The sequence below is a fragment of the Myiozetetes cayanensis genome, unplaced genomic scaffold (assembly GCF_022539395.1).
Source record: "Myiozetetes cayanensis isolate MyiCay16 unplaced genomic scaffold, myiCay2020 scf6-25, whole genome shotgun sequence".
In the NCBI taxonomy this organism is placed as follows: Eukaryota; Metazoa; Chordata; class Aves; order Passeriformes; family Tyrannidae; genus Myiozetetes; species Myiozetetes cayanensis.
In genome coordinates, this window is record NW_026087853.1 from 32,123,596 (window position 1) to 32,149,699 (window position 26,104).

Here is a 26,104-nt window from a genome sequence, read left to right on the forward strand (position 1 = left end):
GCATTTTTAATCAAAGTGTTTTTGTAGCACAGTGTCCATAAGTCAAAATAGTGTAGGTCTGCTTTTTGTTTTGTTGGTTTTTTTCTTAAGAAAACATTTCTCTTGAATTCCACTTGGACTTTGGTGCTCAAAAGCTCTGAGATTGAGTAAGATAATGTGAAGACCTCATTTGTTACACAGTCTGACATGAGTGTCCTTGCTTTAACTTCTTCATATGCAATTAATCCAGAAAAATGCTATGTATAGACAAATACTTGGATTGTAGGGAGGCAATGTTAGGAGAGATAGGATGAGGGGAAAAGGAGTAAACAGTGAGGCTTACATAAAAAATTGGGGGATTGGCTGGGAAAATAAACTAGTTTCTGTAGACCCTTCAAGGGTTAACTGAGACCTTGGCTGACCTGGGGTAGCAGTGAACCTTTGGTCACTGGCTCCAGTGAAGTTGCTCCATGTGTTTGCTGTGGCTGAAGTGAAGAGTACAAAGGCTCAGCCTCACCAGAGGAGAGGCAGCCTGTCAGGGAGCTGCCCTGGGCAAAGGATAGGTACAGGTGCTCATCTGAGGGCTCTGAAGAAGTCAGGTCTTCCAGGGCCCAGTGTACTGGAGCTAAGCTATCTGTACACATAGCTCTTTCAGTGTTTAAAGCCTCTCTTGCATTGTGTTACGTTAAGATTAAACTGTACTTCTTTGGTTTAGGAAGGCTGTCCGGTTGGTGTATGAACTGTTGGTCACGTACACCTGGTCTGAAAACGACTGGAGTCTGAAACACCTTGGACTTGCTGAAGGCAACGTAGTCTACCTGCGGATGCTGTGAACTAGGAGCTGACCAAAAAGTGGGAGAGCTCCAGGAACCCTCCCTGGAAAAGGTAAGTTCTGGGGGGGTAAAACTGGTTGGACTGCACTTGTAGACCAGAAGAACAGAGCAGTTCTCTGAGTACAGAGATGACTACATTGTAGATGGGACTTTGAAATTTAAGTATATAGACTGTGAAGTTATTTCCATTGGTTTAGACTACAAGTTGTTTTCTGGAGGTGTAAGATCTCCATTTGTACACATCACTCCTGTTTTCTGTCTGCTTTGAGTCACATCATTCTGATTGCTTGTAGTTTATACTGCCAAACTTTTCAGTGTTATTGTCTCTTTAAAACCTCACGCTCTGATAGCCTTAGGCAGTTGAAGCAATCAGGACAGTGGAGCAGTATCTCTGAGCTAAACCAGAGCAGTAGGTAAAGAACCGAAGGTTGTTCTTTCCGTAAAAGCACAGGTGTGAGTCGGATGATGAGGAACCTATTCCTGGCACTAACAAGCAGTGCAGCCTCTGCATCTGATTCACCAGTGTTACTCTACTAATCTTTTTAGCCTCATCTTGCCACTTTCTTATGTGCTGGGGCAGTCTGTTACACTTGCACAGACTGCATGTAAAACGCTATCAGATTGAAAGGATGAGAAAACTTGATATTGATTCTGGTAAATGAGCTGGACATTGTGGGACCTCAACAACAATCTCCAGACCCTGCAGCATTTTTTGCCTGCTCTGTGTGTCTGCAGTATGTGCTGTGGTGCTCTCGCAGGATGTTAATCATGCTCTGATACAGCATGCAATGGTTCAGGCTACAGTATTGTTTTCCCTTTTGTGGATAAGATTTCATGGCTAGGTTGTGCACAGTACTTTAACTGGGAACTTGCTTTGAATATGTAGGTGCTACATGTATAAAATTCAGATACATGTAACACCTTCCTCCCTCAGCCTGTCCTGTCTCGGGTGTCTCATTACCCTCTCGTGGTAGTGCACAAGAGATGCTGTGTTGGGGTATTCTGTTGTTCCACTGTTGTGGGTATTCTTGCTGATAGACCCCTGTCCCTCTCTGAGACTGGGGAGGAGACCCAATCAGCTGCTGAGGGAAAGCAGTAGACTTAATTGTGGCAGTGCTAATATTGTGGATAAGCAGGGTCAGCTGCTGCCTCGAGCTCCAGCTGTGATTTTGCTGCCCATTGTGCAGCTGAATATAGGGCTTCAGTTGGTCATCAAGTGTCATCTGTTGAGCAGTAAAGTCCAGACCAGTGCTGCAAGGGTATGACAAAGCAAGTGTCAGCAGCTTCCCAAGAAGGCTGCTTGTGATGGACTGAGCCTTTTATGAGTCCAGCTGTTTTGTCAGTGATGCACTCATGAGTATTTCTGAAGAAAACTGTGTCTGGTAAGCGTTCTGCTGTATGGTACTAATGCTGTGAGTAGAGCAAATGCTGCTTCTTGCCTGCCCTCAGGAACCATCAAAGGAAGTGCAGAAGTCTCCTATTACTGCTAAAACAAAAACGGAGTGCCGTATGGGCACATAGAAAACATAGATCCATTGGCAGCTAGAGCAAGGCTATGAATTATTCATTCCTCCAATGCCTCCTGTATGTTCCATCTACTCGGGCTGTTCAGGATGCTGTCTGCTGGAGATGCAGACTGATCTGCTGCCAAAGCCATGGGGCCATGACCCTGCAGACTGTGATCACCACTCTGTTCAGCCTGTGCTTGATGAAACTGGCTTGGGCATTGCAACATCCTTAAGGACAGAGATAAACCTTTGAGCATCCCATCGGTTGTTAGTAGGAATTCTTGTAACACCAGTGAATCTGGGATGCATCTGGTAATGCCAGCCTGGCATTGTCTGTGAGGTGAGAGCAATGAGTTAGGACCAAGATGGAAGCCTTACCTGCTCTGGCCCATTATGCAAAAGGGAAGTGGGAGGGTTGCATCTTTTGTGTAGTATTGCTTTGGGTTTTCTGAGTGAACTTATACTGTGTCACTTTATTCCTAGCTTTGTCTTGCTGAGAAGCCAAAGTGTCCTCTGCTCAAAGTTCCCTGAGCACAGGCAGGATTTTTCTGTCCAGGCAGAGTACTTTAGTGGAGAGGAGTGTATTTTTATGTCTGTTTGGGAACATCTGTGAAACACTTAGTTTTTCTCAACTCATTTACTAGTGGACATTTTTCTGGGTAATGGTTGTCAATTGGCAACTGAATGTGAGAGGCATCGAAGACTTATGAAGCTGCAGAGACTAAATTCTCCTCCAACTCTTCCATGAACTGCTCTGAGCTCAGGTAAGAGGTGCCCAGTATGAGAGAAGGTGTTGCTGATGATTTGTTCAGAGGCTGTTCTTCAGCATAAAATGCACATTCTTAGATGCAGAGGAATTTTAACTATTTTTTGCTTTTTCCTTCCTAATGATTGGTATGAAGATTCCTTCAGCCACTTCACCTACCCAAGCTGCACCATGCATGCCATACTGCAGATTTTTGAGCATTTTCCCTATTTTCCTTCTGCAGCTTTCAGGGTTGCTCTTGGCTATTAGGCTTTTGCTGAGAGGTGTTCAGATTTTTAGTGGAGGAAAAGCTACCTGTAACTAGCAACAGCTGTAGAAATGATGGACTTCTTAAAGGAAAAATTTAACCCTTGCATTTACAACTGTCTTGCAATGTGCCCTACTCCATTTTGAGAGCACTTCAAATGTTCTTAACAGCTTTGTGGAAAGGAAGGGAATGTAACTCTAGTCAAAATAAGACACTGTAACTTGTGTTCAGAACAGTTTTCAGATTCTCATTATGTCAGCTAACTGGATTTGCCCTAGAATGAGTCATCTTTGGAGTTGTCCCCGTCCAGAAGCTGAGGGAAGGTGTGGAGACTAAGATAAAATACCAGACTATGTTTGAAGAGCCTCACTGAAAGAAGTGGTGAAAGCATCCGGGGAAGACTGCTGAGCTGGGTTGAGAGGTTGGGTGGGTTTCATAAAGAGGGCTGTCAAGGACAAAAGAGTTGCCTCTGAAGCAGGTAAAACGTGGTTGTCGTCCTGTGGTCTTGACCAAAGTGAGAAGGTGATAAACTGGAAGCATACATTTTTATTTTGTTTTTAATCACTGAAAGAATTAGACAAACAGAGCAGGCAATGGATTTGCAGTTTCCATAGTGATGTAGCTATGGAAGCTTTTGTATGGCTGAGCTTTGCCCTCACTGCAGTCACACTTGAAGGCTATGAGTGTTCAGGAAAGTGTAAATATACATCAAACACGGAAGTGGCTGAAAATGCAACTGCATCTTCATAATTTGTTATGTTTGCTGTGTTATCTGAATATGTGCATGTTCAGAAGCTCAGCTTATTTCTTCTTTATCTGAAACAGTGCATCAAACTATATTGATACCACAGTTCTTGCTGCACCAGGCAGTGATATGTTGACCTTTGTCCTTTGCTTTCTCTCACCTGTACTTTCACACACATCCCACACCAACTGATGCCTGTGACTCTGCACCCACACTGATTTCAAACAAGCACTGATCAGGAAATGTACACCTAACTCTTTCAGGGCATGCTAACTGATCAAAGCACCGTCCTGTGAAACTTGGAGAGGTGTACTTCATATTGTTCTTAGCCATCAACTCATTTGTTCCTGTCATCTGACCTTAAATCATGCTTTATTTTAATGAGCATTTTGAGCGTGTTTTAATAGTCAAAATACATGACCCTTGGGCAATATTTGCATATGGAGAGAGCTGTTTGTGACTGTGAATGGTTGAATTTAAGAGCCTTTAATTCTGGCTTTCAAAACAAGCTGGAGGTGGAATTTTTCAGTTTCTTAGTGATGAGATTACTAGTGGTAATCTTAGAGGTAGAGGAATGAAAATGCTCAGTGTGAATGCTGGGTGCATACATCAGACAGTTAAGCGCGTTCTAGTCCTGCATACCCACTTACATAGTCTAGTCTTTGTGGTTCACAGGGATTTGTGCCTTGTCTTCTTCCATTTTACTTGTAGTGCTGCTGGATGCTTCTCTTCCTGTTTCCCTGAACGAATCTCCCTTACCTTCAGCATTTGTTTTGTTTGTCTAATGGATGTAATGGGTCATCTGTTCCCTTTATAGAAAGGAACGTTAATTATTTTCAGAAGGCTAATTAGGTTGCTAATGAGAAGCTCTACTGCAGAAATACTACCTTTAATTACTCACTCTTAAATGCTGTACAGAGAAGCTTATTGAATATGCTGTTAAGTACAAATTCTTGTATTTGGCTTAGAGATGCTCCTTCAGGCTCCCAGAAAGAAATACTTTGGTAAACTTGGGAATCCGTGTGACACAGATGACTGAGCAAATGAGACTGGTGCTGAGAGCTGCCTAGTCATGCAGCCTTTTTGACTCCATGTCAATTTTGTGCTTGTGCAAGTGACTGGCCGCAGTTGCTCTTTGTATTTCAGTTTTGCTTGATGACTTTTGTCAGTATCGGTAACCAATTGTGCTACTTGCCACACCAATCTATAATTAGATGCAGCCCTCACACTAAATAGTTTAGTCTAATTATCTAGATGGTAGCCAGAAGCACATAGAGGTGGAGTGACTTGTCCAAGGTCATGTTGCAGATCATGACAAACCTAGTAATAAAGCAGAGGTTTTGTCAGTCCAGCTTTAGTGCACTGCACTATTTGGCCCCTTGTGTCTCTCTTAGGGCCAGCATCGCTCACAAGACTTGCATCAGTTTGGATATGGTTTCATGAGGCAGCACAGCTGCTCAACAACCCCATCCATGTATCTACCTTGGCACTGACTTAGGAAGGTCCTTTTGCTTCTCCATCTGAGTCCTGGCTTCGAGTTGCTTCACTCCTTTTTTTCACCCTTTGTTGTAGAAATCTCGATGCCTTTTAGAATTGCCCTGGGAGAGCTACTATATTCTAGATGATGTTTTAGTACTCCCAGGATGAGAGCTGGGGTGGATTTCTAACTTTCCGCGGCTTTTTAAGTGCTAAGCCTTCATGAAGCTCTGTAGAAGAGCTTTGCTTTTTTGCAGCATCCTCTGATGTCCAGTCCAATCCCTGAATCTGCTCTTAGCCAGACTCTTGGAATTCTTTACACGTGGTGGCTCTACCAGGGAAAATGGTGGGGGAAGGCTGCTGAATGGGGGCTGCCTCCATAAGAAGATGCTCCTTATGCTTTTATAGACTGATTATTGTAAACTGGAGAAGGAAGGAAGATCTGTCAGTGTTGTGGATGCAGTGCAAAACTTCATATGTTGTACTGTGCTGTTGAAATGTCATTAGTGTGGCTGACTTGGAAAAGTGACTTCAACATAAGAAATACCCCAAAAAACTATTATTGGCATGGGATGGCAAAGTCACTCTCCATTTCTCTTCAGGAACAGATGTGGACTGCTAGAACTTGTATTGTGCTCCACACGTGCAGCACTATCTTGGCTGAGGCACATTCATTTAACAGTTCAATTTGCATATGTAGCATTTAAGTTAACTTTGCATGTCTTTACAGCTATGGGAACTGAGAGACAATGGAGGTACAGCAAAGCAAATTGGTTAGCTGCAGTAGGTTCTAAGTTGGTACAAACCTACGCACAATGAGCATGCTTAAAATGTTAACACTTGGAACACCTTGGCATTGTTATGAACTGTTGTGGAAATAGAAGCTTGTGTATAACGTGATGGGTTTGTTGTTGCATGTGTCATGACTAGTTATTATGGAAGGATATTTAGATTGCTTTACTCATGGCAGGAGATAAAAACATAAATTCTTAGTCATCCTGCCAACAGTGTATTGCTTAATACCTTGTGATTGTCCTAGAAGTCCTTGCATGTTGCAGGTTTGTGTACCTCTAAAAAGGAAGGGACAAGCTGACCAGAATGTGTAGCTCCAGGACTGCCAATAGTAGATGCACAATTCAGGCGCGAAATGACAGCTCTTAAGCATCTTACATAAACAGGGACAAGATAACATATGGTGTCTCTCTGGTTCCATTTGCTATGGGTCACCTGATGCTCTGTTTGTTGAGCAGATTTTAAAGGTGGTTTAAAAAGAATTTAGGGTTTGGGGTTTTTTGGAAAGGGTTATTTTTTCGTGGCCAGTGTGAGCAGTATCAAACCATTTTACTTAAAACTGAGGAATTCTTTTCTAGTCTTATCACAAGACAAGTTCCCAACACACAGATGAGAACTGGCATTTCTGTCAACTGGCATTTTGCCCAGAGGCATGAAGTACTTACTGTTGCCCAGAAGGAAAGCAAGATAAAGAAAAAAATCTTGTTTGATAAGACCTGAAATTACCCTATGTAACCTCAAGTATTTCACCAAGGTGAATAAATCAGTGTTGTAGTGTAGACTGCTTTAAGCACCACTAAGTAGGTACTGGAAAGATACAGGAAAGGTAGCATCAGAAATGCTCAAACTCCACTTTTGTCTTCAGGATGTGCCCATCTCTAGCTACCTTCGCAGGATCTAGTAACTACAAATGGGAGCCTCTAGGGAGACAAAGCTTATAATGAAGTTACCTTTGTTAAGTGCCTGAAATTAATTTGGGCCTCTGCATGTGTGTGTATGTGCATAATATGTTTATATGAAATTCAAAAGCTAGTAAAACCATTAATTTGTTAGAATGGTATCATATTCCAGCAATAGTGTAAGGGACATCACTGGAGGCCAAGTCTGTGAGGGTGGTAAGGCACTGGAACAGGTTGCCCAGAGATGTTGTGGATGCTCCATCCCTGGAAGCATTCAAGGCCAGGTTAGATGGGACCCTGAGAAACCTGATCTAGTGGAAGGTGTCCCTGCTGATGGTAGGTGGGTTGGAACTGGATGATCTTTGGGGTCCCTTCCAACCCAAACAATTCTGTGATTCTTGTCCCCCTGTCTAAATACAAAAGGACAATTACGTGGTAGCTGGGTAAAGCCTTAGGTTACAGTTCAATGAAAGGCCAGTTGAATTGACCTTTCATTAAAAGGCCTCTGCTGCCTTTGGATGAGACTCCAGGATGGCAGGTTTGCCTCCATGCTGCAGAGTATGGCACAGCCGTGATTGTTTCCCTTTTTAGTTGTGCTTGCCAGGCCCCAGCGTTTCAGCTGAGAGTGTCCTGTGTTTCATAGCATTCAGCTGCTAGGCTGCCATGAGACTTCAGAAAGAAGCCTCTTTTGGGAACCAGGCAAAGTCTGCTTAGCTTCATATTCCCTTCTCTGCAAAGATTAAATGCAATATGGTTTTCTAAGGAGATGTAATATGTTTTGCTGAGTCAACTGATACTGCAAGTGAGGTAGAAGGGAGGCAATAAGTTACAGATACTCCTGCCATCTTTGGGCTTGAAGCTGTTTGAAATTGTGTGTCATGTTTCTGTCTGCGATCTGACCAAAGTAGTAGGATAAAGTTACTGAAAACATAGTCTGGATCTGCAGTCCTAATTATTCCTGGCGTAAGTATTTTTTGTGGATCCCCAGCACTGGGGAAAGATTGTGCACATCACAGTCCCAGCTGGACGGAGACACTGGGCCACAGGTCAGTGCAGATAGTCTGCCTATATGCTGTCATTTTCCTTCTGCATGCCAGCAGCTGCTTGGCTTCAGGCAGAAGGGAGTGCTAAAGCAAAGAAGCACAGGGAGCTCCTGACTGCAAAGCAGAGTAAATTTACTTTAGTAAAACTAAATTTGTGTCTTATATCAAGAGAAGCTGTTACTAATGTGGCTGCCTTAGCAGAGTCATCTACAGAGAAGCAGTCTTGATTTACCTTTGCATCTTTTATTGTCAGTGGTCTCGCAGCATATGCAGTCATGAGTCATAACCTGTAACATTTCTCCCAGTGCTCTCAAGGTTGTTTTTCATCCCAGGGTAGCCTTTTGATCCATATGCCCTCATCTTCCTCTTTGTCTTCCCTATTCTATATTGCAGCAGCTTCAGCTTCCAAGCTAGTCTCTCAGAGCATGTTTCTCCTTAGCCAAGTGTGGATATATACTGCCAGGTTAACCTGCCCACTGAGCAAAACTGATTGTTTTTTCCAGCTGCACTAATTCTACAAGTACTGGTGCAGGAAGATGATATGGCTCATCTGCTCTGATGTAACTTTCCTAAGTCTGTTGCCATGTTTGGCTACTGAGAGACTTTTTATGTGCCTTCCCAATCTCTTGACTTTAGATGTCTTGCCCATACCTGACTGCTGCCTCTTCTCAGTGATTGCTCAGCAGCTTAACAATGAGAGGAAAATATCTTCCCTTTCCCAGACCATTTTTCATCCCTGTTAAGGTTCCCAGCCAGGCTGGTTTGAAGGAGTCTGTTAAACGGGTTTGTTGCCAGAAGAAGGATGGAATGATGTATCCAGATTTTATCTTCTCACTGTAGTAGCTGTGTAAATCTATGGATCTTCATTATTATCTGCTTAGGTGATATTAATGAATAGGAAACAGTGATAAGTTTACTTCCCTGATATCTAGCCCCTACTAGTCCTCTGCTACTAATACACTTACTATTTTATTTGTCTGTTCTGTGTTTCCCTCTATTCTACAAATACTCAAGGGTCTTTCTATCCTACTTCTTTTAATTCCATAGTCTGTTCTCAAGGCAAGGTTCTTGCAAAGCTTTTCCCAAATTAATTCTTGCCAGCTTTTCCTCTCTTTCTGTGCTTTGGCTCACTGGGTCCTATAGAAGCTCACACAAATATGGTAGTAATTTTAAGACCCAAGCAAGGAAATTGCTCTGCCTTCTACTTCAGTAGCTCTGTGTGTGGACTCGAATTCAAGTGTCCTTTTATCACTGTGCTTTGACTTTTTGCAACTGTGCTATCTTTCTGCAGCTGAGAGTGGTAAATGTCTTCTGTGCAGATTGACAATTAAGTGAAGAGGAGAGTGGTATTTTTACCTCCTTGCTGAGTTTAGGATTAGAGTTAGCAGTTCTTAAGTATTTTCTTTTCTACCTAAGGATTTTCTTTTCTAAGGTGGAAGCTTAATTCCTTTTCAGGTGTTTAGTAAGTAGGTGGTATTAACATGATGCAGTTAAATTCCATGAGTCCTGAAGCAGATGCATGTTAGCTGTTACTCACAAGAGGTGGTTTAGATGAGACTTTTTTAGAAGGCTGAATGTGTAGGGTCTGAGAAAAGGGTTGAATAGGAGCGTGGTCTCAGCTGTAAGGGGATAGATCTATAAAGCAGTCCAAAGCTGTAGTATTGCTTCATTTCATGATCTGGCCTTGCTGTACTATTATAGGTAAATTCCTGGACTTCAAGCATTTAGAATAATCTGAAGCAACTCTCATGGTCATTTGGACACACTTCAGTCACAAAAGGAAATTTGAAAGAAGATTATAAACATAATATTAAAAGGGTGCACTTTTAGAGGGGCTCTGTAAAGGCTGGAAGTGAGCGTACTCTCTAAAACCGTGCTACATAATTGGCAGGTGGAAGTTAGGAATCTAAAGCCAGTAGTAGTGGTTGTAGTGTTTGTAAAATGTCACCTCAGCATAAAAATGAACACAGTCAGAAAAAGCAATTATAGGGGAAAAAAATCCATCCCCTTCAAATGGAGTGGAAGAGAGGGCAAATCAGCAAATCAATAAGGACAATGTATAAAGTTGTCTATATATTTTTATATATCTATAGATCTGTAGATAGAATTAAAATTACGTAGATATAGCAATTTGATTTGCCTTCATTAAAGTTTGCATCTGTGGTGCAGTGCAAACTAGAGCATCAGAGAACAGTCCAGTTCTGTGACTACTGGGGAGAGAGGCAGGAAGAAGCTCAGAAAGAGTCAGAAAAGAACCAAGGTGACATCAGCTCAGAGGAGATGTGGGGCATCCTTATAACCCAGCTCCCTAGCTCATGAGCTGGAGTGCACAAATCTGCAACCAGGAGCACATGTTACAGCTGGAAGAACAGCACTGGGAAATGCTCCTGGGACATTACATTCATAAGCTGACTGATTAGAAAAGGAGGGAGCTGTTGGATGCAGCAGTAAAAGCGTATGGACCAATGCTGACTTAAAAATCAGTATGTCTGAAGAGGCTTCCTTGAATGGGAGGGAGAAATAGCCTGGCAAATACCAGTTCTGTGTGGGGCACAAATGTTGAATTATTGCTTTTTTTAGCAAAAGCTCGTGAGTGTTCCACTTGCCACCTTTCAGAAAACTGAGTTTCAGTCACATTCCCCTGTGGGAAAGCTCCTGTGCTTCCTTCTTGGGACACACAGCATATAATCAGATGAATGATTCTGACTCGAAGGGGAGTCATAAGCAGCTGAACATTAGGGGTTTATGGTGGATCTCATGCTTCAGGTTTACAAAAGAGAAAAATGACAGGTGTGCATAAAACATGAAGATGTTGACTTTGTGTTTGTAACCTGAATGCTAAGCTTCCTGATAGCTCAAGAAAATAACAGTGCTAAAAATGTAAGCCTACTTTTGCAAAGATGTAAAAAGCAATGGAAGTACCCAACACAGTGGAGGGGGTATGTTTGCTGTGGAGGACCTAGGCCTGAAAACCCAAGTTTTTGTTGAATTGTTATTCAGGCCAGAAAAACTTGACTAGTCTATGAAGACAGATTTACCCAACTGATATGCTTACAGGCTGCTGCTTGTTTTTTCTGAATTGAAATAAATCTGAACAATAGAGTACAAAACTCAGCGCTAATTTATTTGTACATACAATATATTTCCACTGCTGATTACATATTGTGCAAGCCAGTGATAGCATGATTAATACCCATGCTATACTAATTGATGGGCCCTAGTGGGAGAAACTCTGAGAAACTGCTTAGAGGAGCTGCCTTTCCCAGCTGTTGGCATGGTTGCCTACATGAGGATCTTGCTGGGCATGATGAGGTGGTCAGTAGGATTCTCAGATTTATCCTCTTCTATCCTTCCTTTCCAGGATGTTTCTACCTCTGATGCCTGTGTGAACTTGAAATTAAGAAGATGAGGTAGATGAGGTAATCTTGGAGGCTTCACAGGAATGGCTTTGGTGAAAAAGAATAATTTAGTACTCTGAGACTGCTCAAGTTTTCTCCATTGTAGGTGTTAGGCCAAAACTTGAAGAATCACAGCCTGGTGAATAGCAGATCGCACTTGGTTCTTTCAGCAACAGTTTAATGTTAGGAAGTAAAAAATGATAAATTGAGGAGGAAAAATTGTTTTATGTAGAATTACCATCAAGAGACTTCCAAAAGGGGAAAGAGAGGAGAAAACTCAATATGACAGTCTTGGGTTGTGAATCTGAAGGTGCTTAAAAGTGTGCTCCCTCCTATTTCATATGACTTCATGCAGTACCTTCTGCTTGCAGGGTTTAAACCTAACTCAGCTTAGACCAAGATGCTGTGTTTCTTTATAGTCTGCAGCAGTTCTGTTCCTTCCAAGTGAACAGTGACTGTAATTGCAAGGTGCTGCAGGTGTTTGAACTATCCAGTTACCTACTATCAGTTGTTTGCTGGGAATTTATAAAGGCTTGTGCACTAGTGAAGAGTATTACAAGGAGAGGGAAACAGTTCTTTACAGCTGTATATATGCAACAAGAATTTCCAGGAAAAGAAGCAGCTAGCTTTATGAAATGCTGCTTTGACCTTTACCTGCAGCAAATGAGGAGAGACTGTTTTGAATCTGTCAAGGTGCAGATTTAAGTGACTTGGATTGTGTCAGAATATTAGCAAGCTAGAATTTTAGGTACTTCAACACCTTGATTATAGTATTTTTCTCTATCAAGCTTTATTTTCAATGTGAAAAGTGTTTGAATTCTTTGCCATTCTTTTTGCCAAACCTGACTTTCATCCAGTGCATGCTGATTCTGGCTTATTTTTGCAGATTGTTCAGAAGAGCTGGGCTAAGCTGAGCTGATACTGACCTCTGTGAGTTGTCCAAATCAATTTAGTATTGTAGTGTTGAAGTAGACTGGTTTATTTGGTTTTCATTTTGCTTTGGAAAGAAGATAAGGGCATTTACTAAGAAGAAGAAATCCCCACCTTTTCATAAATAACCTGTCTGAATTTCCAAAAAGCTTTAAGAAGCCGTGTAAGATGGGTGGCACATAATGTCTTGACCGTAATGTTGTCTTTTCTTTACATCTGTTGGCTCTGTAGTGACAGTGGAAAGGATATTTGCTATGGCAAAATCCTGTAAACTTATAGCGTGTTTCAGGGTAAATTCTCTCTCTCCATTCACCACTCTGTTTTGGGTTGCTTTTTCCTGGTAAGCCGTGATGTGCATTATGTTCTTTGAATTTCAGATTTTCTTCACTCAGCTAATACCACATGTTACTCTCAAGCTTTTGAAAACAGCCATGAATTTTGATTGCCACTGTACTTGAGCACACAGTTTGCAATGAAGGGGCCCAGCTTGCAGGAGCTTACCAGTCAGGTGGTTACCCATGAGAGAACTATGAGTGCTCAGACCTAGGCCTGAAGTCACGATGTGTGAACCTGTGCCACCTTTTGAAAACTGGGTTTGCAGAACTCAATTCTGCTCTCACTGCTGAGAATGGAGTCAACCTGTCTGGTTAACTGTCCCTGTTAAGGTAATGGTGAATCCAGCAACCGAGCACCCAAAACTGGAGGATGGCTGGTTGAGATTCTTCTGGGCATGCCATCTTCTTGGGGACAGACCTTCTATAATGCTGGCTCCCTCCTCTACAGTGTTCATGGAGAGCTCTGCCTGCTCCTACAGCAGGGTCCTGGTTTCAAAGTCTCTGCTTTGTGCTGGAGCCACTTCAGTGGCACTTGGGTCCTTGCTGGACACTTGCTTGTTTGAGAACTGTAGTATCAGCAAATGCTGGGAACTCAGGGCAGCTTTTCCAAATAGGGAAGGGCAGCAGGTAAGGGTACAAGAGTCTTACAGCGACAGGCTTGGAGAAGGATGTGACTTTGAAAGAGATGCTGGGGCAATTTGGGGTTAATACTTCTAGATGTAAAGTTTGGACTCAGTCATTTTTCATAGATTTGTCTTTCAAGTCTGCTACTTGCATGACTCTTGGGGGTCTTAACTTCCATCAGGATCAAAGGAAACATCCCTCTTGGTCACTGTAAGTAAAGAGCTGCTGTCTTAATTTGTTCTCAGGTTGGAGTGGTCACTGTGGGTAAGTGTGTTTGGGTAACATGATTCTTTGTGTGAGGCAGGACATGGGAAGTCTCCAACTGCCAATCACGAGATCACGTTAGTCGGAAAACTATTCTTTAAACAAACAATGCCTTCATCTTTTCTCTTTGTTCTCTGAAAAGTCCCCTCCTCTAAACTCCCTCCCAAGAAAACCCTACCTTTCTCCTTCCCATTGTGAAATGGTGCTTCTGGGCAGCCCACACACAGGCATTACCGGTAAGAACTACACTTCCCCATCCCTTTGGCTTAGTCGGGTAATTGGATTCATTTAATCTCCTTTTGTCGTCATTCTTTTTTACTGTATCCCAATTCTCTTTGGAACAGATTTGAAAGATAGACAGGGATCAGAGGCTGCCAGCAGGTACAGAGTGAACTGGGCAAGGGAACAAGGAAACAAGGAGTGGCAGGGAAATGATGTGCCCTTCTATGGGAAAGAAGCTAGAGACAAAAATGAGGGGAAAATGCAGATAAGAAATAGACCGTGCTTTCTTACTTGCAGTACGTGGAAGGGAGACAATGTGCATCCTGATGGAGGTAGAGTCCAAACAGAGAAGCAGCAAAAACAGATGACTAGTACATTCAGAACTGACCAAAATCCCAGGGCTCAAGATCTATCCTGAAAGCACTGAGAGTCTGTATTTGGAGACGTCTGTGGAATGCTTTTATCTTCATTGCAGGGCTTGATTAATCGATCTCCTGGAACTATTCCATGATTCAGTAAAGCTGAAATTCTGTTTTTGAGCCACAGTTAATTGAGCCTCCCAGTTACCTGAAGGATGAATATCTCCTTAGAGTTATGACTTCAGCATATAAGTACCACTAACACTTTACTGTATAAATCTTTAAACACTGATGAACTAATGTCTTGGGGCCAAATCTAGCACTAATTGTTCTGTACACATTTAGTTCCATAAATCTTCACTCCTAGGGGCTTGAGTGAGATTTTCTATGAAAATGTTTAAGCCAGATTTACAGCATATTCATTGAATGTTGTCCATGGTTGCAAAGGCATGCTTGTTTGGTGTTTACTCACAGGGAAAATACAAAATAAGAAGAATTAAATTTAAAAAGGTGTTGCCAAAAAATGCATGTCAATTTTCACCAAAACATCCTTGTATCTACTGTAATGTTTGCTAAAGCAGAAAAGCAGATATGCATCTGATTCTCACAGTCCTGTTGTTTGGAAAGACTGAAGTATCCTACTACATATGTGCCTCTTTTGCACATTACTCTTTCAAACTTCAAAGTAATTATGAGATGTAAATAGGGTTTTAGATTTATGTAAGGTATTTCTTAGAAATATAAACATGCATGTTATGGAACTAAATATTAGTAAATACTTCAAATATGAATTTGTAAAATAATACTGTGCCCTAATTTTTTAACTTGCAGAAATAACTAGGCACTACAAGTAAGGAACTTGCAGCAGTAGTTCAAGTTCACCTGTGGTGGATCAAGTAGCTGACAGAACTTGTAGCCTCAGGACATCACTAAGAAGGGAAATTGTCTCATAGAGGTTTTTTGTTTGTGTTTTTATTTTATTAGCACTTCAGAGTTAATTCAGAGTTTCTTGATGAGGTCTCATTACACCCATCCAGAGGCTGTGAGTCTAAATAATTCTGCTGGATTAGAGGGAATAAAGACGATCTGTGAGAGACTTTTTTTTTTAAGCAGTTTGGCTTGGTAGGAGGGAAGCAGGCAGAAAGCCACTGCAAAGGAGAGCATTGAAAAAAAATGAGCCAGGCAGTGCTCAAGAACTTAATCAGGCATGAATAGGACATCCACCGATATCTCCCCTGCAGTGCTTGTGTGAGACAAATCTGCCGTTATTTCTTGGTCTACAGTCAATCCATTTTCCAGTCACTTCCCTCTTGCCTGCCTGGACTGCATCACCTCCAAAACCAAATGTGAGTATGGAGGTGCTTCTCCTTGCACAGAAGGGTCTCACATGTGAAGTGGGGCAGTCTGGAATGTAAGTTCTTTCTCCTTGCTTGGTCTGGTACATCAAGCTTGTCTGTATCTTACCTCAACCTAGGGGATTATTAATATCCATTTCAGAGTTGAAATTCTAAAATATAAAAGTGTAATCTTGCTGCTGTTACAGTATTATTTTCTTATGGCTTTAAGTCAAACTCCTGCCCTGATCACAGATTCACAGAGTGGGTAAGATTGGAAGGGACCACAGTGGGTCATCTGGTCCAACCTTGCTGCTCAAGCAGGGTCCTAGAGCACATTGCACAGGATGGTATCCAGACATGCTGAGTATCTCCAGTGAGGAAGACTCCACAACTCCTCTGGGCAATCTCTTCCTGTGCATAGTCACTCAAACAGTAATGTTCTTCCTCATATTCAGGTGGAACTTCCTGTGCCATCAGTTTCTGTCTGTTGCTTCTTGTCCTTGCATGGGGTTATTCTTCTTCAGGTGCAGGACTCTGCATTTGCCTTTGTTGAATTTCAGACAGTTGTTCTCTGCCCATCTCTTGAGCCTGTCAAGGTCCTTTTGAAGGGCAGCACAGCACTCTGGGGGATCACCCACTCTCACCAGCTTTTTGTCATCAGCGAACTGTTGGGGAGACACTCTGCAACTTCATCCTCTGAACCAGATTTCTGAGATAAACTCAGTCCTTCATATACTTCCCCCTGTTACACCTGTGCTTGTTTTCTGTAGGTGGAGGGGACTCTTGGCCCCTTTGTTGCCAGCAGAGTTATCCACACAGACAGGGCAACTGGGGGAAGGACTGCGTGTTCCTCAGAGACTGCCCATGTGTGGTTACCACAGACTTGCCTTTTTTCTTCTCTGAGCAAGCTAGAAAAGAAGGTCCTCCTAGAGAAAGAGCAGAAAATTTTGTGCTGGCTTAGCTCAGGCTTCCTGATAACATCATATTAGAGGATCTGTTTCTACTTTAGCTATTTAAAATATAATTTGCTGATGACGGAAAGCGTTTTCAAAGCTTTGAATTTAGAATCTCTCTATTTTCCCCAAAACAGCAGTGTGAGAAGCCTCAGTGCAAGCATGGCCATCCATGTGCAGTCTTCATGACTTGTGTGCTCTCTGCTGAGACAGTTGTGTAGGTGGCAGCTGTGTTTCTGGTTTTCAGGAAGCCGTTGCCCATCCCACTGTAAGTACCTCAGTGATAAATGTCATTTGTTTTCCTCAGGAGATTGAATAGCAATCCTACATTCAGAGGCTTTTGGTCAGTATTACTGTCACTCCATTAAAACTCTTGCATCACCAAGTTCAGTTATCTACTTGAAGCTTTTCAGAAATCTGCATTTCTTACTGAATCCAATCTTGGCCTTCTGTTTGGATGCTTCTCCCACTAAATATCATGCAACTGCTTTTCAGCTTGATCCTTTCATCTTGAATTGCTGCCCAGTAAACTACACTTTTACATCCCTCGTGAGACCTTCTTATGTAGTATAGACACCAAACAGTTTGGTGTGGCTGGGAAATAAGTTGCTTTGGAAAAGCTTCAGTTTTAATTGTTTTGTAAATACTCAAGTGACTTGTAACCATTAAATTGTATAGTCCCCAGCTTATGCAGTGATGTCCTGTGGCTTGTGGTAGCCCCCGTAAGTGTATCTATGTCTTACTATGTACTTTTTGTTTTATTTTGGATGAAATATTTTACAGGAGGAACTGTGATCTGTGGATTTGCTTAGTGCTTAGCACAGTGGAACCAGTTTATGTTTGGACTGGCACAGTTTGGCATCTGCCCTTTCTTGGGATGCTCTTAATCACCAGGATGCCTTTGAGGACTCTTTCAAGCATATTGTAAGAAGGAAGTTACCATCGAAATTGGGCCAACTGGGCACATGACAGAAGGCAAATACTGACACAATGCCAGTGCATTTTTGTTTGCCTCTTTGTAGTTGTGGTGAACGCCATGGAATTCAAAAGAAGTCAACAGTGGTCTTTGCAATTGGTTAATTTTTACTGTAGATGTCCTAAACCTGATCTAGACTCAATTACTAAAGACTTCTAGTGTAGTGACTAGATATTTTGCAAACAGTAAAAAAGAAACAGAGAATAAATAGATTTTTATTAAGTATGTGGTATAGACCTAGGAAAGAGAAATCTTCATTGAACAGAGGAAATAATGTGGGGTAGAACCAGATGTGGATTGTTGACTATGTTTCTATGAGTCTTTGGCTTTTATAGGGAGGTGTAAGGTAGTGGAAATAATTGGTGAGGTGATCCTTGGAATACGAAGGGAGGGACTGAGACGGAAGGACCTTCTGTGCATTTGATTCAACTTTTTGAAGAGATTTTCAAAATTACAAGGAAAACCTTAAAGAGATAGCACTGCATGCTGTGAATGCTCCCAGCTAACAGTTCAAATACATTTCATGTAAAGCCGTAGAGTGAAGTACAACGACTAAGGACTGCAAGCAAAAAATTTAGGAAGCCTTGTAGAAAAGAGAGGAAAACTATATAATCCCTTGGCAGCTTGGTAAAATCTTTACAATAATTTTCTTCTCTGGAGAATGACATGTATTACATTAGTATTACATTTTACTTTGAATTATTAAACTGTTCTTATCTCAACCCATGAGTTTCACTGTTTTTCCCCTGATTCTCTTCCCCATCTCACTGGAGAGCAGTGAGTGAGTGGTTGTGTGGCACTTAGTTGCTGGCTGGTGTTAAACCAGAATGCCTTCTTACTGCTTTCCTTTAACTCTGTACCTCTCACTTTTGATTTGTTCTTGAAATTATGTGAGAATGGAGGAATGATATGAAGACTCAAACTCCTAAGCTTAACAACTGTGCTGGCCAAACTAACCAAGTAACATTACACTGACAAACTCATTCTCTTCAGTTGGTAGTGCCCTTACACATCAGCTTCTTGTGGACTGTGTGGACATACACCTCCTGTATATTTCTCATGTGCTACTTCCTCTGCTGTCTTGCAAGGTCTCTTGGAACTGAACTGTTAGGAGACATGAGGGAATCCTTGGCGATTCATTAGTCTTTCACCTACAAACTCACACTGTGCTGTTGACCTATATCTGTAGCATCTGCTGATGGATCAGTGTCCTGTGTAAAATGGATTGTGCCATTAGAAAATGGGTCTTTTTCAAGCACCCACATCATATGAACTGCCAAGGCTTTGGTTGGTTGTGTGTCCATTTAAGAGAGGAGTGAACAGGTCATGGATACAGCTCTGTCCTTTCCACTTTCAGTGTTCCCCTGTGCATATCTTCTCTATGTTTGTTATTATAGTTCCTTTTTCCCTTATAGAAGTTTCTCTTATTTCATCTCCTATTAGAATTTCAATCATACTGCATGTTAATACTTTGTTCAGAGGGGCACTGCATTTAGAGAGCAAGGTGGGAACAGTCTTTTTCCAGATGGCATAGAATGACTGCACATAATGTTAATATGGTCCTTTCCTAGCACGTTTTGCCACAGAACTGACAAGTGCAAGCAAAGTTAAATAGTACCTGATAAAGAGTCAAGAGAAGCTCAACTTGAAAGTGAACGTTTCTAAGAATGAGAGGTCAAATTCATCCTGTAATGTAAATATGTAAGGCTTCAGTAAAATAATACTTATAATCACCTTGTGTCAGTGACTGTACCGTGGCAGACTTGTAAATCTCTACAAAAACTAATTGTGCTGAAACAGTTCAGTCATAAGCAAACTGTGCCTTTTCAAAACCTCTTCACCAAGTTTCTTCCTGTGTAGACAATTAAAGTTTGTTCTCATTTCCTATTTATCATGACTACCTCTCTCTAAGCTCAGCTGTTCTTTCTTTTTCTCCTCCTTTGTGTTTTGCTGTTCTGAAGCCAAATCTGAATGGATTTCGATGGGTCTCCTGTGCTTTTTGACTTTGTATCAGGCAGTCTGACACCATAAGAAAATTTTTTTCCAAATGGTAGCCATACAGTGCATGAGTTCTTCAACAGACAAAATAAAAGTTCAGCTGAATAATGGGTGCAAGGTGTGGTGTCTGAAGGTGTAAAATCTCTGAAATTTTCTCCTCCAGTTCCCTTGCTGTAGCTCCCATCAAAGCTTCGTTTTTCACTACAGCAGACATTTTGGATATAGAGACTGTAGGTGACAGTTGGAAAGGCCTAGGTTTTCAATGTTGTGTTCTTCTAATCTATTCCATATTAGAATCAGGAAAGTAAGGGACAGTGCTCTTTCTTGAAAAGAGCAAACAAGTGGCATGTGCTCCTTGTGAGATGACTGTGTTTTTCTACTGACTTGCAACCAGTAAATTCTGTGGCAGCCTCACTCTTGGAAAGCTGCTGTACCTGTCAACTCCCTCCTTATCAGTGTCATCCTGTTTCTCAGGCAGAGCAGTTTACATTGTTCAGGCCCATTCTGAGTCATGGAGTCTTATACGGTGCCACCTTTCCTCAGGACTTAAAATGTGCTGTGGTAAAAATTAGACAATTTAAAATTCACTTCTTTCTCATATTTATCCTTTGTGGTTGTTACGAATTTCTGTGTTGCCATCTGGGGGATAAGGACTTGTGACAGACACCCTTGTTGACTCGTCTCTCTCTCTCTCTGTCCCTCTTCATTTCAGAGTGCTGCTGGGGTGAGTGCAGAAGAATGGCTGCGGCAGAACCTCTGACCGCTTTTTCCCGATGGTACCTCTATGCCATCCATGGCTATTTCTGTGAGGTGATGTTCACAGCTGCCTGGGAGTTTGTGGTCAACTTCAACTGGAAGTTCCCAGGCGTTACCAGTGTGTGGGCACTATTCATCTATGGCACCTCCATCCTTATTGTGGAGAAGATGTATCTATATCTCAAAGACAAGTGTAACATTTTAGTGCGCTGCTTCATTTACACACTTTGGACATACCTCTGGGAGTTCACCACTGGCCTCATCCTACGACAGTTCAATGCCTGCCCGTGGGACTATTCCCAGTTTGATTTTGACTTCATGGGCCTGATCACTCTGGAATATGCCATCCCATGGTTTTGTGCTTCTTTCATCATGGAACAGCTGGTGATCAGAAACACCCTGCGCTTACGATTTGACGAGACTGCTGAGCCGGGGGCCCCCACCGTCCCCGTTGCCTTGGCCAACGGCCACGTGAAGACAGATTGAGCAGTGACTTAGAATCACACTTAGCAATCTGGGAGAGCCCAGACCACTACTACAGACTGTCAGCTCTGGCTCCGAGGTACTGCTCCTTGCTGTATGATAAGATTCATAAACCCCATTTTTCTAATGGGGGTGTGCATGGGATATACCAGAAGAAATGGAACCAGTAGATTTTCTATGGATTTTACTCTTTGGGCTCCAAGGACCAATATCAGTTACCTGTTAGTTAGGTCATTTCTGATTTTAACTTATTACAGATGAAAGCAGTCCTTTTGCTTACACTTTAACGTGGAGAAAGAAGAAAAAGAAATGCTACAGCGGAAATTCATCCAAAAGAAAAACACCTAATTATTTGATGGTCATGGACACGCCAGCTGAGTTAGTGATTGGCTTACTCCATTAGGCAATATTCAGGTGCTTGCTTGCAACCAATACCTCCTGTGGGACCTGAGATGCTGCAGGAACAAGGAAAATCCATCTGCTGTTGAGAAGAACCTAAGACTGGCAATCTGCTGGGGAGGTAGATGGTGTTCCCCTCACCAGGTCCCATTGGCCTCTCCCCAGGTTCTTTTTTGCACCATGAAATAATCTGGTGCTGGACATCTTGGTGAATTTATACAGATCTTGTACTTTTTGAAATCTCAGTCCTGATACTTACTAGAAATTTTTTCTTTTTTTTTTTCTTTTTCTTTCTTTTTTTTAATGAAGGTCTTTTTTGCCAAGTGAATTTTACCATAATCTGTGCAATCTGAATCTTGGCAAAAGGCGCAAGAAATAGTGCAAGTCTTCCCATCTCCTCTGTACTCCCAAAGCAGACCTTGCCTGACAGTCTGCTTCAGATTCCAGCTCCCATCTCATCCATGCAAACCTTGTAGAGACTATACAGGCCACAAGAATTTTCTGCCTTCCTTTCCAGGGATTCCTCTGTTTCTGGTAATGGTGGTGACTTATGCTGGCTGCAGCCCATTGTATTTGAAGGTCAAAACCTTTGTGTGGCTAACATGGTATCCGGGATTTGCTCCTCTGGCATTGACTCTCATGTTCCTTCAGCACTGGCAGGCCTTGGCTCAGTTCTGCCCAGTGTTCTTCTCAGTGTATCAAGTGGATTTGCTTTTTCTTCCCAAATTCTGCTTTAAATAACCACAACCATATTGTCATGACAATAACTGGAGGCAGCAAGAGATATACCATGCTGCCTGATAAATTTATTAAAAAAAAAAAAGGCAAAAAACCCTTCTCTGAAGAGCACTTAATTCTTCATGGTCTGCCCGAATGAGACTTTTGAGTTAGGGTTCAAGAACAGCGGGAGAGAGGTGGAGCAGGAGGGAGTGCTGTGGCTTCACTGTGGAACTATCTGCACTGGGGACAGTTTGAAATTTAACCTATTGGGAACACCTATAGAGTACAAGGACAATTGTGGTACAGGGAAGGTTTTTATAGTGGCAGCCAAAAGTTCACAGTTCACTCAGGCAAGTCTTGGCTTCCGAAGTTAGCAACAAACATGGAGCTTCTAGCTGTCAGATGTCTCACTCCCGAGCTGGGTTATGGGGAAGGTTTGCTGTAGTTGCCCTGTAGGGCCAGATTAATTTTTTGTGTTCTTCCACCATAGTCAGCAGAGCTGTACAAGGGATCAATTTGGCTTGAAATGCAAATGTGTTGTGGGATTCCACTCTTGTTTTGGAAATAGTTGGGCTATTTATGTGTAGGTCCCTTGTCTCTGAGCTATTTATGTGTAGGTCCCTTGTCTCTGGTAGGGGGTGCTCAGATGTGAACCTGCTTCTTGCCCTGTGGTGGCCATTCCTGAAAGGAAAAGCACTGCTGATCCTGTGAGTTGAATTGTTTCTTGGTTCTGCTCTTATGAAGGCAGTGTTAGTACTTTTTTGTATCACACAGAGAGCAATTATTTTATTCCTTCCCTCCCTTTTCTCATGTGGCATCCATTGCTGGCAATGGACACATGAAAACAGTGGTGCAAGGAGTTAATCAAATCTGCCCTGAGTATGCAATGTCTCCTGAAGCACTGAGAATACTTAGGTGGGTATTTAGAGTCTCCTTTTTATAGTTCATTAAATTAAAAGAGAACAAACACTGAACAGATAGTTCTTCTGATGCTGTGATGCGAGTATTATGAAATAAGAACAGTATGTAGTTTATCAGCTGTGTTGGTCTCAGGCATATAGGTCCAGGCAAAATAGTCACCTGACACTGTACATGGAGTTAAAAAAAGAGATTTGTGCATGGGATAATGTAGATGAGCTGTACTGGAACAGAACAAGAATTGCAAGGTGCAGATGAGAGTGGGATCTCACCATTTTGGCCCTGGTTCTGTCAAGGTTATCAAACACCGTGTCTAAAGCTGGGTTGTCCTCTCATAGAATAGCTTAAACATGGTGTTGTGCTGCCTCCTACATCACCCCCACATCATGTAAAACCCTCAGCCTCATAGAAACATCCTTAGGATCCCTGCTTTCTCCTTAGCTGTTAGAAAACTTTTTAGGAAGGTTAAAAGGAGTTAGCAATGTGGTTTGGAGGAGTGGCTGTCCACAGAGCTAACCTGGTACACAATAACAGCTATGTGTGTGTTATTGTCTGTTCTTTAGGAGGTTCCAAATAAATGACACTGGTTTTGCTCAGTGGGGTAATATTTAGATGCTCAAACTACGGAGGGGTTTCCCAGCAGCATTTAGTATTTAGTGTGTTATCCTTCTTGCCTGTGTCATTGTAACAACTGTTTTGTCTGCTTTCCACTGATGTCTGACGTGTACCACCCAGCTATTGCATCTTTATAGAGTGGTGATTTATACCCAGAAGTGCACTTTACTTGCAGCTTGCACACCAGAAACAGAAAAGGACCCGGCAAATTCTTAAATCAATTAATTATATATAGTACCACATACCTAATGCAGCAGGATTACCCAGACTTCTCCGTTCTGAGCAACATGGCTGCAGTCAGAGCTATGTCTTTTCTGCAAAATCTCCCTTTTTAATACATGTGATGCTTCTTACAACATCTTGCAGAAGTGCCCAGAGCACGTTACCAGGATCTTGGTGGCAGCTCAGTGAGAGCTTCGGAGCTGGACTGAAGTTGAAGAGACATTTACATTAAGAAGAAAAAAACGCACAAGGCCTAACATTTGTTGTATGTGTATCTTCCTCAGTAGATTAAAGTTGCCTGTTTTGAGTTCACCAGCAATAAAAAAACCTTGTGATTTATCTACCTTGTCCTAACTGCAGCAAGGGGAGAGTGACCCATCTCTGCTTTTCTTTTCCAGGGGGTGGTGGGATATGGACTCCAATTACCCCAAGGTTCCAGTTTCGTGTCTGTTCTCTTGCTTATCTCTTGTATGGTCCACCCTAAAGGATCTCAAAGTACATGATAAATAAACACAGAGTCTGGTGTCCTGCACACAAGAGGCAGTTCAAGCATTACTGTGATGTCTATTCATACTCCAAATGTCTTGCCAGAGGGAAATGTTTGATTTACAGCAGGACCAGATGGCATTTTGGTCTTTGGTGTTATAATTGAGAGAAATGTGTACATATGTACCAGGTACTATTTCGCCTTTGGTCTGAGCGCATTTTGTAATTAAAGCAGAATAATCCAATCAAGGGTTTGCATGACTACTCCTGTGACTATAAAAGGTAAAAAAGACTGCAGGGCTTTAGCTGTTTTGAGAATTAGGAGGCAGGTGACTGAAGTCTTGTGTTCAGTAGCATTGCTCTGCTGCTGACTGGTTTTCTAAAACCTGCACAGAAAGAAAGGGGATTTCTTTGCTCACGGAAACTTCTGCCCTTTCTGTAAATAAAACATGAGCCACCACTAAGATGTGAACTGAAACCAAATGTTTTTCTATTTTAGTTTATCCTAGGCCCTGAATATATGCAATATGCCCTGTATTCAAGGGGGAGGCTTGCAGACCTGAGTTCTTTTCCTCCAGTCCTTCTGCCTGCAAACTGCAGCTGAACCACCTGAAGGGGAGACTATTCTCTTCCCCTTCCTTCCAGCACATCAGCAGCTACCAAATCCCTCTGGTCCATCCCCTATTGTAGAAGGAAATTTCTCTTCTGGTGCAGCTCCTTGCTAAACTGGAAGCTCTTAGTAATATGTGTCACCTCACTCAGCTGCTTTGGCACCTAATGTCCAGGTCAGATCACAGAGCTGGTGAGAACGGATGAGTGTTGTCCTTCTTTGGCAAATGGCCTTCACTTGAATCTGTCTTCCCTTATGCCCCTTGCAGTGTCCTGAGCCAGCCACTGGGGAAGGGACTTTCTCTTCCTTTCACCTCCTGCCCCAGGGAACAAAGCAAGCTCTGCTGCTACTGGGAGAGTCTTGGCACCACTCAAGGTTTTAGGCTAACACAGGTCTGTCTCCACTTGGGAGTGAGAAGTGGGCGGAGGAACATTGATTTTAAGAGCTGCAAGGCTCTGGTCTTCTGGCTCATCACTAGCAAGTCTCCCACAGGCCTGACAGTGAATCTGTACCATGTGGAATGGCTTACCTCTAGGATGGCAAAGATTTGCTCCATCAAGGGTTTGGCTACTTGTTTCACTGCTCTGTGAACAAGAGTGAAGTTACAGAAGCAGGTGGTGCCCCCAGTACCTGCTCTACTATTGGCCCTGGGCAGCTAGCACAGATGCCAAAGGAAAAAGGGCTGTTTTGATAGAAGTCCTAGGGAGGGGCTGGGGATGCACTGGTTATTTTGTGTCCAATGGCACCACTTCTTCAAATACACAGTTGTGCTTTCCCACTGAGATCTTCACTACCTGCAACAACTCATATGTTGTCTGCTTGCCTCAAAGATACGATTGCTTGAGCTTAGTCTGAAGTAGAAGGAATGTTTTAAATCCCTATTCCTCTTTCTCTTTAGGCAATTCCCAACTTACAACTTTGTGGCAAAATACATCACCTAGGGATATGCAAGGTAATGCTCATTAAGCTGGGATAGGTTCTAAAAGCCATACAGCGCTGTGCTCCGTCCTGCTAAGTTAATCATGCTGAGAAGCAGAATACCTTGGTCCTCGGAGTGTGCTGCCATTTGCCTATACCACTTCAGCACCTGAATAAGTACAAACGCCTACTCAGGAACGCATTTTACTCCGGATGGCTGACTTCTCATTTTGCAGCCAGTGGATTTTCTGATATGAATGTCCTTCATTAGTGTCTCAGAAAATACCAATTTT

The 26,104-nt window shown here is 42.3% G+C and overlaps 2 protein-coding genes across 5 annotated transcripts in view; both read left to right on the forward strand.

Annotated features, from left to right (window-relative positions):
* The first annotated feature begins 716 nt into the window (after positions 1 to 716).
* On the forward strand, positions 717 to 24,136 carry TMEM229B (transmembrane protein 229B). 2 transcript variants are annotated; one of them, XR_007631424.1, is made up of 3 exons: positions 717 to 864; positions 20,397 to 22,629; positions 22,660 to 24,136. XR_007631424.1 is itself a non-coding variant. In XM_050335175.1 (2 exons), exon 2 carries the CDS (start codon positions 20,423 to 20,425, stop codon positions 20,924 to 20,926), a length of 504 nt encoding a protein of 167 aa, XP_050191132.1. In that variant the 5' UTR covers positions 717 to 864; positions 20,397 to 20,422; the 3' UTR covers positions 20,927 to 24,136. The 2 variants fall into 2 exon arrangements, 1 of the variants encoding a protein (XP_050191132.1); XM_050335175.1 differs by having other exon boundaries at positions 20,397 to 24,136.
* The window catches only part of RAD51B (RAD51 paralog B), a 421,512-nt gene continuing 396,137 nt past the window's right edge, over positions 730 to 26,104 (forward strand). For all 3 annotated transcript variants that reach the window (XR_007631421.1, XM_050335167.1, XM_050335170.1), the window contains exon 1: positions 730 to 864. The gene's annotated coding sequence lies outside the window, so the exon portion shown is untranslated. The remainder of the gene's footprint in view (positions 865 to 26,104) is intronic.